This window comes from Balaenoptera acutorostrata, chromosome 10 (genome assembly GCF_949987535.1).
Source record: "Balaenoptera acutorostrata chromosome 10, mBalAcu1.1, whole genome shotgun sequence".
Lineage (NCBI taxonomy): Eukaryota > Metazoa > Chordata > Mammalia > Artiodactyla > Balaenopteridae > Balaenoptera > Balaenoptera acutorostrata.
This window is the reverse complement of record NC_080073.1, coordinates 35,639,530-35,653,387: the sequence shown is the minus strand read 5'-3', so window position 1 is coordinate 35,653,387 and position 13,858 is coordinate 35,639,530. Positions and strand designations below refer to the sequence as shown.

Genomic DNA, 13,858 nt, shown 5'->3' with positions numbered 1-13,858 from the left:
CGGCTGTGTCCGGTGAACCACTGATACCAAACCTGGGAGGAGAGTGCAGTGGCGTGTGAACAGGCTGGTGAGGCTGAGGGGAAATGAGTAGCTAATTTATAATCAGTACTGATCGATCAGAGTTTTTAAATGAGTGATTTCCGCTAGACATTGTGCTGCTTCGTAGTTTTCCTCCGCAAGGTGTTTTCACAGCAGAAGACAACCTCAGATTACAAGTGAGAGAAATTTTAAAACAGCAATAGCAGCACCTCTACGCTTGAGGGGCACTGTCGCTGCATTTGCGAAGCAGGTGGCTTTGGTGTTGTGACGGTGTGTCTGGAGGAGCCGGAGAGAGTCATTTCACCAAGAAGCAAAGCTCTTCTTAAAACGCTTCCTGACTCTCCTATCTCCTCTTTGGTGTTAGCAAAGCAAGGCCAGGCGGGTAGTCTTCCACAAAGAAGTCAGCGAGGCCCTCCTACCCATCAGAGGGGCAGTGGGGCTGAGGAGCCGTGTTGCAAAGGTGGCAGAGGGAAGCATCTCTGTGAGGAGATGGCCAGAGGGACAGAGGGCTGGGAACCTGGCCCATCAGCTTCATCTCAGAAAGTCTTTGTCTCTCCTGGGGAGCTTTGTCGCGGGGTCCTTTGGGGCTGTGTTCTCCACAATGAGGGGCACATATTCTAGGAGAACTTGTCAGCATCTGTCAGGAGAGACAGGGTTGCAGCTGTTTTGTAATAGAAATACAGAGGGTGAAGTTAGAATCCTTCCTGGGAAGTGAGAAGGCATCATAGGAGGAAGGGTTCAAACAAGTGGGGGAACCTGACTCCTTTTATACTCAAGGGCCTGACTGGTAAAGGGGGCTTCTTGAGTGAGAGCACATTTAGAGGGATGTGGTCTGAGCTGGGAGCTTCCCTGGTGGGGAGGTGGGATCACTCCAGGGGAAAAGTTGTTTTGAGTGTGGGTTAGGCAAGCATGGAAGGTGGTGAGACGCCAAAGAGCCAAGGAATGAGGGCCGAGCAAGCAGGCTGCTCAGTGGGTTGTGTCGGCTCCCCAGGGAAGACCCACCCATCGGGCATCGACCTCGTGCACTTGGAGCGACTGAGCCGCCCTAGGGTTTTGAAAGGTGGGCCATGATGTAGATAAGAACCAAGTCCTGTTCCCCTGGCCTTCCCCTCCAGTACTCCCAAGGGGCAGCCACTGGACTCCTCAAGTGAATTCTCTTGCTGCAAGGAGGGAGATTGAAGAAGAAGGGCTTTGTCCACAGTACTGACTCCCGTAGGTCTAAAGAGCACTTCTGAGTCGTCCGAGGCTCCTTCTTTGTGCTTCCAGAGGCCGCCCGTCTGGTGTTTGTCCAGCACCTGTTCAAGTACGTTACCTGCCTCCCTGTGGGCTTTTCCTCAGGGAGCCACACTTTGTTCCCAAGTCTTAGACCTCGAAGCATTTTGATCTTGGTTCTACACTTGACCCTTGAACAACATGCGGGTTAATCTGAGTATTACTTGGAGCCGCCGCTCCCTATCCGAGGTTCCTCTGCACCCATTGATTCATCCAACCACGAACCACGTAGGGCTGTGGTATTTACTCTTGAAAAACATCCATGTGTATGTGGACACTCACAGTTCAAAGCCACGTTGTTCAAGCATCGATCAACTGTACCTTGAAAATGTCTAATTTACCTGCCCAGCCACTTGAGCTTGGAAAACGTCAAGAGTTACTGGGTTTGGGGAAAGAAGAAAGTGCTTTAGTGCTGTCCTTGTGCTTTTGTGCAGAGCGGGTGTGTCATGGAAACTGGGTCCCCTGGTCCCATATTCCTCCCAGGACAGCATTCCCTCCCCCAGGGTCCCTGGCAGGAATAAGACTGCTTAATCAGCCCCAGCAATTTTCCTGGAGCACATTCTGCACCTCCTGGGAAGAAACCCTGACACTATCTTTTCAGTTCTTCAGTGATCACATATATATATATCACATAAGTGTATCTCAGTGATTTATTTTAATGCCGAATAATGCTTGAGAGGAAATATTAACTCTCCTTAACTAGAACTTGATGTCAGACTCCTTCATGGGCTCAGCCTATCCCTTCAAGGCCGGGGCTTCCCGAGCTCCCTCCTGGTCCCCTTCTCCCCTGGTAAGATGCGTCCACGCCCAGGGCCTCAGTGGCCAGCTCATCTCACCCCAGCCTCCGCTGCCCTCCTCCCTCTTGCATTCCTTGACTGCCGAACCATCTCCTGCCTCTGGCCTCAGCCCCCTCCCTTCATCTTCCACACACTCCCTTTGTAAACCGAAAACTGACCATGCCACCTGTTGTATGAAAAAAAAAAGGTAATTTCATAGTCGAATATTCTGCACCAAACACTAGCGCACTTACCTTTCCACCTCATTTCCGGCCACGCGCTCCCAGCCATTCCTCCTCTGCACCCCATCCCCACTGTTACCATGTGGGACCTTTCTGTGGCACGTGCTTCTGTGTCTGGAAGCCCTTTTTCCACCTTGTTATCTCTTAAGGCCTGTCTGGAATGTGGGCTCCTCCGTCACAGTGTCCCCCTAGCCCAGCCAGGGTCAGCTCTCCCCTTCACATGTGCTTCTGTTAGATGCTCACTGTGCGTTGTCAACATCAATACCCCCCACGTCTCCCTCTCCATTAGCTGATGAGCAGCTGCTCAGGGCTGGGTTGTGTTTGTCTCACGCGATGCCTGCTACATGCTGGTCACTCCATGGGAAGTGGTAGAAGGAAGAAAGGAACGGATGGACGAGCCTCTTGCCATCAGGCACTACCGGCTTTTCTATCACAGGAGATGTGGGCAGAGCAGAGTGGCCAAATGTGAATGTATTTTTCTTTAAGCCTCCACTTGACCTTTGGAAAGACTTATGCTGGTTAGAAAGCTGTCAATTACAGTTTCTACTCAAAGTTGGCACTGTGGGTCATCCCTTGGGTCGAATGCTTCCCAGACAGTCCCTGGCAGAAATTGGTAAGTGATCCGGCTGCCTCAGTAAACCCCAAAAGGCCGGGCAGCGAAAAGATCCTGGACTTGGGCTGCTTCTCTTGTTTCCATTGCATAGACCTTGCCACGCACCATGTGCCAAGCCCATGCTCTATCCTGGCTGGGGGTCCAGCTCTCCTTCCAGGAGCCTATAGTCTAGCTGGAGATGATGTTAATGGACAATCAAGATAGAGTTCTTAGAAACAAGGGAGCTTCCTGGCCCTAAGCCCATGTTAGTCTGGGTTATGATTTTAAATTCCCGGAGTCAGAAGTGTTTCCGAGTAATAAATGTTATTACGTGTGGCTGACTTGCTTGATCCTTTCAAATGGGTGAGGCTGGACAGAAAATAATAAGGGCCAACTGTGGCCAGACTGGTAGGGACTGCTGATTCCACCTGAGGGGCCCTGGCCTCCGCATTCAGTTCTAGGAGACCCTCTTGTGACTGGCCAAGAGGAGAGAGCATGCAGGTGGGCACTGTGCTAGAAGCCTTGACCTTCTGGTCACCCAGACACTGCGGTGGCTTTGATGGGAAAGGGGTGGGGCTGAGTCATACTCACTTGACAGTGAGGCTACTAAACAGGGAAACAGGATGTGGGAAGAAGGGGGGGGCGGGGCTGGCATTTTCTGCCTCCCTGGGACCCCTAGCAAGGCATCTGGCCAGAGCCTGTGATTCCAGCTGCCTGCAGCAACTCAAGCCTTCTGCGGCCTAGATGAGGGTGTCAGTCCAGGAACCCTCTAGAATTTGGGCACAACTCTGTGAGTGCAGTGGACCCTCCAGAGAGGGTGTTGATGAGATTACCAAAGAGTTCCAGGACCCCAAACATCAAGCCCCTGTCATGTTGATTTAAAGTGACTTTATACATCACAGTGGGCCAGGATGGGCCAGCTGGAGAATAGTTTGCAGGCTGATAGGAATGATCCAAAGGTGAATACTGATCATTCTGGAGAGACAGAGACACAGAGACATACAGAGAGAGAGGAGCTATTCAGGAATAAAGTCTCAAGTAGGTAAGAGGGGCATTCAGTGCCCTGAATGGTGGTGGGCTTGGCCTCCGGTAAAGGATGTACTGTAGCAAGAGGGGGGCAGGGCCCGTGGTGTGGGACAGGACAGGGGGGACAGTGGGTCTTCACTGCTCTCTGTGCCCTAGAGCCGCAGTTGTTACTGATGACCACGTGTTTCTAAGGCATCAGTTCCTCCCTAGAGGAGAGGGACAGGCTCACCATGCTCTCTGCAGTTCAGTTCTGGGTTGCTGTTAAATCCATGAAGAAAAGGACAGGCTCTGCACCTCAGAGTGTGCTCTGTGGCCAGGCCGCCAGTCAGCCCACTGTGTGTTACCATTCGCAGTGATGCAAATAATTTAAGAGCAAACCCTGTGTTCTCACAACCCGGGTACAGCGGCGGCACTCAGCGCACCACGTGATCCAGCTGACTTTCTGGTTTGGCGTTGTCCTCGGGGAGGGAAGCAGGAGGTGCCTTTACGTCCTGGCGCAGGCTCTGGGTCTCCTCTCTGACCAGCACAGCCGGCTTCCTGAGGGGCACCAGTCCTATCCTCACCGTGGCCCGCCTCTCCTGTTTTGCCAGCCAAGAGTCCCGCATCTTGAGAAGAGAAGCTGTAAGGAACAAGACGTTGTCTTTGTTAAGCAGACGCTCCCATTAGACGTTTATCACAGATCATCAGAGCTGGTGCAGGCGAGCTTTTGTTTACTTGTTAGAGGGCTGACAGGAGGGTCTGGGAGGGTGGCAGTCAGTCTGTGAGGGTAAGTAACTATGAGAGAGGTGCTGGGATTGTGGGAGAGGAGGAGAGAGGAGATGGCAGGGGAGGGGGTGGGGCGGGGGCGGGGTCAGGAGTCATGGCAGTTGGTTGGGAAAATCTTACGTTATTTAAGATGAAATTTAAAAAAAATCTCAAACCCTAAGTCAGCGTTACAGGTCCCCCATAAATGCACCTGGGGTGATTAACAGTGATTAGAACAAACGCCCCTCCTCCGGTTGTTAGAACAGCCAGCGTGCCCACACTCTCCATAGCGTCATAAAAGGCTGGGGCTCTGCAGTGGCTTCCTCTGGGCCTGCACTTGATCACCAATTCATGGGACCTGACACTTCAAAGTACCTTCTGTTCCGGTGTTCTTGATCCAGCACTAAGTGTACCCCGTTGTAAGCACACTGGGCCCCTTTTTATATGCTTCAGACCTGAATTTTTATTTCCACAACACGTCCTGACTTGTTGAAAAGATGCAGTTGATTTGCAGACAGTCGTTGACCTTGCAACCAGAAGCCTCCGTGCACTGCTCTCCCCACCACCCCCTCCGATTGAGGGCTTCCTGGGGGGTATCAGGAGACAACAGGCAGTAATTTAGCACCTACTGTGCTGAGCCCAGAAGAGGATGCAAAATGTGTGCCGTGTATGTACAGATTTGTAAGTCACAGTCGTAGGGATGTTGTACCTTCCACAAGATGCAAGGACCTGAAATAACAAGAATAGGGCAGAGCCGCATGACCAGGAGGGTGCAAGTTGGTGGAAGGAGGAGGCCTGCCACGTGCCAAGCGCTATCCGGGCTCGCGGCTCTGGGCTGGGTGGCGGGATTAGTGGAGGAGGGGGCAGAGCAGGCAGCACAGTCCTCATCCTCAGAGGGTTTTCCATGGGGTGGACCTGCGGGCAGAGGCCCCAGATTCAGTGATCAAGACCTGAGAGACATTCGGAGTCCCCAGGATGGGAGGTATACGTCAGGAGGATCTGAAAACGTGCCATCAGGGCGTTGGCATTTGAGCTGAGTGTGAAGGAGGAAGTGGTCGTGGGCAGGTAGAGTTGGGGTGGGGAGGCCGGGATCGCAGAGGCCTCAGGAGGTGGGCAAGAACCCTGGTGGTGGTTTGAGGGATGGAAAGGAGTCCGCTCAGCCTGGAGGATGCAGAGGGAGGGGAGGGAAGCCAGAGATGGAGAGGAAGAAGGAGCCTGTCAGGAGATAGGCGCTGCTCTGGGGGACAGTGGGAGCGCTGAGCGCCTCTTCCCCTGTGAGACCTTCTGTGCACTGATCCCGCAGCCCCACAAGCCACACCTCTGCCTTAGACGGCGTGCATCGCTGGCCTGTCTCCCTGTAAGCCTTCATGTCCCTTTAGACCGAGAGCTCTGTGAGGACATCCTGCCGTGGGGCACACCCTTTGCAGTACTTGGACTGTCGAGGAGGGGCAGGGATACTGGTTTATTTCAAGGGCACAGCAGTGAGAATGTGTGAAACGCCGGTCATAGTGGTCTTGACGTGGAAGAAGAGAAGGAGGTGATTGGGGACCCCATGCGAGGAGTAGGAGGGCCTTCTCCTCCCTCAGCTAGCGAGGGGTTGGGGTTGTGACCTTGGGTGCCAGGGCAGGGTCGCCAAGTGCCTCGCTCTGTCCTGCAGGTATGTGTGTGGGGGTTGTGTGTGGTGTGTGTGTGTGTGTGTGTGTGTGTGTGTGTGTGTGTGTTGGCCCATGCACCCGTGGCCTCTCTCACACATGCAGGTGCCCCCGCCCCGTGTCCCTCTGCACCGGTGGACGGTATGGTCACTTCCCTTTGGCCCTCCCACACCCCCTGGTTGCCGTGGTTGCTGCGGGGCCCGGGTATGTCCCCACGTGGTCGGCGTGGCTTCTCCTTCCTACGTGCTCATAAACGTCTGCCCCCGCCCGCTCTGTCCAGGGGTACTTTAGTGATGCCTGGAACACGTTTGACTCCCTCATCGTAATCGGCAGCATTGTAGACGTGGCGCTCAGCGAAGCCGACGTGAGTATGTGCCCGCTCGGGGCCACCTCCCATCCTGTCTCTGTCTGCACACCCGCCCGGCCCTGCACTGCATCACCTGGACAAGTCACAGAGCCCAGTCGTACTTGATCGAAAACAGGAGTTTTCTAATGAGAGCTGCAGAAAAGAGGCCTTTTAGCGTAGAGGTTGATCCCCAGGCCTTTAGACACACATCGCCTTTTGGAGGACTGACTGTTTTGCAGCGTTGAGCCGAGTCAGCGGTAGGCAGGGCAAGATAGGCGTCTCTAACTGTTTTTATTTGCTGTGTCAGAAGCAATACCCGAAGTGATGTACCTATAACATGTTTGTTTTAGGGTGATTTTTCAAGTAGCCAGGTGGCTTGATGCTAGAATGTTCCCCTTTTATAACACTGTCCTTTTCTTCTTTTTTTCCTGTTGTGCTTCCTCTCTTCTGTGGCTTCTGAATGCTTGCTCTAACAGCACTATTTCACTGATGCATGGAACACTTTTGATGCCTTAATTGTTGTTGGTAGCGTCGTTGATATTGCTATAACTGAAGTGAATGTAAGTAGCACATTTTGTGTCCTATAACCTTGTTAAGTCTAACACAGAGGAGACCAGAAACCCTCCCCACGGATCTCTGTACACTTTAGAAATTCAAGCACACATTTGCTTCAAAAGACTAAGAACATTTTGTCCTCTTCCCTCCCTCCCCCGGCCCCCCATCCCCTTCCCCTGAATGAGAGTGGGGCAGTAAATGTAGAATTGCCATTTTGGAAGGAAAACATTATTTTTAAAGAAGATCTTATTAAAATGTTAAGGGCTAGGACTTAATTGTGTGGGTATGTGAACATTATCGCTCAGTAGCTGGGTGACCTTGGCAGGGCCCCTGGCTGCTTCGTGCCTCAGTTTTTTGAGCTGGAAAGCAGAGTTCATAGCATGTGCCCTGGTACCCACTGTGGGTCTGTGAAGGCACAGGAGGGAAACCCCACAGCCGTGCCCTGAGCACGTGGCCACCGCTGCGGGTGTCCTCACCTGTACCCTGTGTCTGCTGAGCACTACTGGTGACACTGGGGAACATGCCTATCCTTGCTCCCCAAATAGTGACGCAGATTGAAGGCTGCCCTGGGCCAGGGGAAGGAGGGCCTCGTGTGTATTAGGAGAGGGTGTCAGCGCTCCTTTGTTGCACCCAGTTGAATCCTTTGTTGAGGAGCAGCGTGGTAGGTGGGGTGACCACCCTGCCCAACCTTTAGGAAGCATCCTGAGAACCTTCCTCAAAATTCAGAGGCTGCAGAGAGGGGAGCACCGCCTCCCACTGGCCCCTCTCAGATCTGACCCATGCCCAGACCGGGAGGGCCTGATGCGGGCAGAACTGGCCCTGCCCACCTGGTCCGTCCCCAGGTCATCAGCAGGCCTCCGTGGGTGCCCAGGTTGTGTGGAGCCCTTCGCAGGGACAGGTGGAGCATGGGGTTGGCTGCCGTGCTGCGCTGGCGTCCTGCTCCACGGTGCCAACCTGGCCCTCCTCCCCCCATGCCTGGCTGGGAAGGGGTTGCCACGCTCTGCCTGGCTGACACCTGCGGGCTCATATGGTCCATCCTGGTGCCCAGACAGCCTGTACCAAATAAGAATGATGAGATCTCTGTATGCCACCACTTTGGGGGCCAGGCTGACTGTGGAGTGTAGAGTAGCAGGACAGCGGTAGCCTGGACCTGGGCCTCAGTTCCCTCGTGAACCACTGGGATGAATGATGTCTGCCCTCCCTGCTTCATAGGTATGTTGCAATGATAAAATGATAGGCATATTTGTGAAAATACTTGCTTAAACTCCCAAAGTGTTAGGGAGATACAGTGGTATTATTTTAAATATAGATTTTCCTTGTAATAATAAGCGAAATGAACTGTAAGACATTACCATGTCCATGAGGGTGTGAGTTAAGCCTCATGACACTCAAATTCATGCCAAGACCAGGTACTGAAATGGTATTTTACTAGACTTAGGTACATAGATCTGCCAACCTCCTTAAGCCCAGACTTATGTAAATTCCATGTTATGTGAAATATTCCACAAGTCAGGTATAAAATTGCCATTCATGATGTGTGAATTATGCTTGGTTATAAAATAATCTGATGCTAATGGGAGAACATAGGGCCCTCCCTGGACTGCCAGGGGCTCTCTCCTGAGTTTATGACCAGACATCTGCCTGCTTAATCGTCTCACCACATAAAGCACTTACAGCCTCCATCAAAGTACACTTACGTGGACATTCTGGAACCAGACCCTTATGTAAGTCAGAGGTGGTCTATAATGGAAGTGAAAATATCATAAGTGACAATTTGAGCAGGTCTCCCGGGAGCGCTCTGTGCTTCACGTGGTGTGCAGGTGGTGGGGTCCATGCTTAGTTTCTGGGCACCAGGATGTGGCCAGGGTTTGCTCACCAAGCGGACAGCCCAGCTCTCTAATGCCTGACCCCCCGCGCTGGTGCACCGCCGACAGTACGCGCGGCTTCCTGGCTGCCTCGCTGCGTGCTGGGGCTGAGCCCACTGTGCCTTCCCTCTGGTTCAGCCCTGCCCAGCAGTGTCTCAGACATGTCCGCCTTCACCTTCCATCAGTCAGGAAAGCCACAGGTCTATAAAAGCCCACACGAAATTTTTTAGTTAGCATTTGACTTTGGGGTTTCTGTGTAATACAGGCTTTCACTGGCATTCAGTCAGACTCAAATATCCTACCAGTCAACATCCTCGTACTGTTTTTCAGTACGTGACCTTTCCCCTGGTCAGATGGAGCCTGAGACCAAACCTTCCTGAGCCGGGAGCAACGCGAGTTCAAGGCCCTGGCCCAGTAGAAAACCACCTTAGGGGACCTCAGCATTTCTGTGCTGGCCTCAGTGAAGAGGGGATGCTCAAGGCCACCTTCTCATTTATTCAGTCCTTCATCACATCTTTATTGGGCATCTACGACCCTCAGGCCACGGCACAAAGACAGGAGAGACTGGATGTCCTTAACCTCTGGTGACATAACTCTCTGAGTGTAGCCGGTGGTTCCTCTACACACAACCCCCCCCCCCCATGCCGAGTTCCCCGGGAAGCAGCACACATCATTTCCCTTGGTGGCCCTGTCCCCCACACTCCTGACTCAGCTGAGCATGAATACTCTTGGTCCATTGTTGGCTGTTTTTAGCTGCCATAAGTCATCATTTTTTGCAATGTTTAACTTGCTGTGCTGTCTCTCCCAACCTCTGTTGCTCTTTCTTTTCTTTTGCCTAATTGATTTTCATGTTGGTTTTGTTTTTAGAAAATTGTAGCGGCAAGTATATATAAACATATATACGGTGAAGTCGTTGTTAAAGCAAAAGCACTCGAAAGACTGTATACTTGTCTTTGGCTTCCCCACCTTTGGTTTTCGCTGAGTTTCACAGGAGTGCTGTGGGTCGTGGTCATCTAAATTGTTTGCTGTGCCCTATTTTGTTGTCTCCAGCCTGGGGCCTGAGCTGAGGCCATCTTGGTCAGTCACGCTTGGCTCTGTGACATGGCAGCATAGTCTTCAAGAATGAACCATGTGGCCTGGAAATGAGAAATCGAGCTTGCGTTTGTATTCTTTGCGAAAACATTTTGGATGGCCCTCTCTGTTGTCCTGCTTGCATGCTCACCCGGCCCTCTCCATCCTGCCGCCCCCTCCCATGACCCCTGCCCTGCCACGGTCATGGTTTGATAGCTCTCGTGGGCTTGTCTTCATCACAGTTGGTCATAATGTCATCAAGCTGCTAAAATGTCAGATGAGGACTGACAGGCTCAGTTTTGCTCCTTCTTCGATGCCTGTTTGTTCCTTGAATGGAGAAATGATCCAGCATTATATTCTCCCTAACCTGGGAAATGGCTGTTGCTGACATTTAGTCTTTCCGATTATCATTATTGGCAGGGAGGCAAAACACTTGTTTAGAAGCAATGTCTGCATTGTTATTACTTAAGAGCATGTACAGAGTCAGTAGGGAGGTCACTCCCAGGGACCTAAGAATTGTCCCTGACTTGTGTACCCGCGGTGGACCAGGTGGCCCGCAGCTACACTCAGCCTCTTGTTCTAAATCCACGGTCAGGTTGTTCAGCCCTCCATGCTGTATGCTAACCCTTTTCTAGGGACCAGGTCTCTGGTTTCTGGAGACAAACTCAGCAATCCCAAATACAGAAGCCTTCCATCCCAGAGGTGTTACATACCAGGTCAGAAGTAGTCAGAGAGAGGCTCCCCAACAAGAACTCTCCAGGATGCCTCAGGGTAACTGGTTTGCTTCCTGTCTGAATTGGAAAACTGCATCCTTTCAGCTTTTCTAGGAAAAGATGGGAATTAATGCATAAATGCAGACTGATCCCTTTGCACTTGGGAAACTCAGGGCTCATTTGCCTTCCGTAGTTGCAGGGGGTTGGCCCAGAGCCTACATTGCAAAAGCCTGCTTGGGAGCCCTGTGGGAAGGAGCTTTCCAGACTCTGGCACATAGTTTGGCTTCCTAAGGCTGAGGGTCCATTTCCCTTTAGGGTTTCCAGATGAAGACTGTGGCATCTCGGGAAGGAGTTACCGAGGTCATCTAGTCCAGGCCCTGGGATGACACTGGAATTCCATCTATTGAAACATCATTCATTCAGCCCCTAGTGCTGTCAATGGAAAACTCCCTGGGGAGTGAGACCTTCCCTAGTCTCACAGCCTCTGGGGGTGTCCTGCGGTTGATCCCAGGAGTGGCAGCTTGCTTCTGGTCCATCTCCAGCCTTCACCAGCTCCCTGTGTATCTGAGCCTCCTCTACCCCTTGTAAGGAAGATGGGGATGGCAGCTGCTCTCTTGCATCCATCTGAGTACTGAAACCTCATCAGCTCCAGAAGAACCCATTGCTTAGCTGTAACAGCCTGCATGGGCTTTTCTGGTGGTCGCATTCTGTGTGGCCCCTCCAGACCTTAAAGGGAATGAGCTGGTGTGGGTGACCAGCTGAAGACATGGCCCAGCTTTACCCTGGCCTTGGGCTGCTGCTCTCGGCTCTGACTGTATGTTGGAACCACCTGGGAAAGCTTGGGGCCACCCCAGATCAGTTAAATAAGAAGCTTTGGGGTGAGAGCCAGGCATCAGAGTTGTTAAAGATCCCCAGGCAGTTCCAGTGGGTAGCCCAGGGTGAGAGCTGGCCTGCCCTTTTCATCAGGCTGGCGTTTGTAGCTTAGGCAAAGCCATCCTCAGGGTCCCTCCATTTGTAAGATATTTTGGCAACTTGCACTTTCCCCCAGTGCTACCAGTGACACCCTCCCCTGCCCAGTCCTCCCTGCCCAGTGAGGCACGTGGGGGGGGGGGTGTCACAGGCTGCACTGGGGGTGCACGCAGCCTGGTGTGCAATTTGCTCTGTCCTTCCTTTCTTGCATGTTGTGCTGCCTTGTCCCTCCACAAATGCTGTCTTTTCCTCCTCTTTGTGTTTTTTTTGAGCAAAAGACTACCCATGGTTTCAAGTTCATAGGCCAAGATTTGTCATACGTCAAAGATAGCAGGTGAAAAAGAGATGTGCCCTTCCAAAGTCAGTTCGGCTGCTAACTTTCTCACGTCATAAGGGGAGTGTGAAAGGTCTGTCAGACTTGGCGTGGGCTAGGGAGGGGCCAGCAGAAGAGGCTTGGGCCAGGTCATGGCCAGAAAGAGTGTCTTCCCCGACCACCCGGCCTCCTTATTCTCTTGTAAGTCCAACACACAAGTTATGGACATTGCAGAAATATACTATAGAGTGTTCTGTCTTATGCACACTCTGGTCCCCTTGAGCATAGGCAAGTGCACACACACACACACACACACACAGACACCCCCTCACACTCCAGCTGTATGGGTGAGACTGGAGCCTCCTGCACACAGCCCTTAGGGAGTTGGTGTGGGCAAGCATGAGAACTTGGGAAAACGAATTCCTTCATTTGCTAAAGTCGTGGGTTAAAAACCATCATCTGTCCTTTTAAGGAGATGTGATCCCTTTTGAGATGAGATGATAGAAGGAATGTAAAAAGAGTGACCAGGCTTTGACCAACCCCTTGCCGAGGTCACATTCCGAGCATCCCAGGCGAAGCAGGGACGCCTTTTTAACCCCATCAGAACCCGTTAGTCCTGGCTTAGTAATCTCGTTGAATTTCAGTTGTGATTTGATGTGCCCAAACGCCTTCTACTTTATGAATTTTATAGAATTTTAGGTTTGATCTCAGGAGGCAGCCATTGACGAGAGTGAGACTCCAGGGCGGAGTGTTTCCTTTCCCTGTGTCTCCCGGGAGGAGAACCCATCAGATTAGGGTGTGCATCCGTGCGCGCACACACATCCCTTAGCTGTACAGGCCCACCGTGCAGAGAGGCTCCCTAGAGCCCTGGAGAGCACCCAGCAGTTCTGGGCCCCCAGTCAGAAGAGCCTCCTTCCTTTGTTGCCTTCTGGGTCGACCAGCTGCTTCAGCAGAGGTGACCCCACTGAAGGGGGAAAAAATAAGGCCATCATTTCCTGACTCTTGTTCAGCCTTTACTGTTTAATTTAAAGGTGCCTCCTGATATTTGTGAGTTGGCTTACAACCTCTTTGCATTCTCATAAACACTTACTGAACCTCTAATAAGTGCCAGACACCATGCTGGGCACCGAGTGGAGTGAGGCAAGGTCCCTGCCCCCTGGGGGCTCACAGACTGAGTGGGGAGGCCGGTGACCACAGGGCGACAAGGGCTGGGATTCTGCACCCTAGGGCCCAAGTGACAGGAGCCCAGCCAGACCTCGGGTGAGACAGCACTGCGGAAGCTCAGGGAACGCTGGTGCTAAGCTGCTGCTTCCCAAGAGTCACCCAGAGCTGAGCCTTCTTGGTGGGGCAGCGAAGGCTTCTGGAGGGAAACCAGCCCCTCTCCCGCTTGCCCTGACTCAGCCTGCCCAGCTCCTCGGCAGCCCCGCCAGTGAGGGCCCATCGGACGCCCGCCGCCCGGCTGTGCGGCCCCAGGAGTAGAGTGGGGCGGGGGAGGTCTGTGGACCGCAGGCAGCTGCCGCTCTGCCCTGTTTGGTAGTCATTCTGGTCCTCGGGGTTAGGAATGGCCTTTAGCTGCTCAGACCCACAACCCTGACTGAAAAAAGAGGACCAGTCTTCCCACGAGAAGCAGAATCCCACTCTGCATTTCTGTGCTTGGGGACAACTGAGGCCTTGCAGCGTTGT

The 13,858-nt window shown here is 52.6% G+C and overlaps 1 protein-coding gene across 4 annotated transcripts in view; it reads left to right on the top strand.

Moving 5' to 3' along the window:
- The window catches only part of CACNA1D (calcium voltage-gated channel subunit alpha1 D), a 322,525-nt gene that overhangs the window by 267,503 nt on the left and 41,164 nt on the right, over positions 1-13,858 (top strand). For all 4 annotated transcript variants that reach the window (XM_057555475.1, XM_057555477.1, XM_057555479.1 and 1 more), the window contains one exon: positions 6,624-6,707. In XM_057555475.1, coding sequence (XP_057411458.1) covers positions 6,624-6,707 — 84 coding nt within the window. The remainder of the gene's footprint in view (positions 1-6,623; positions 6,708-13,858) is intronic.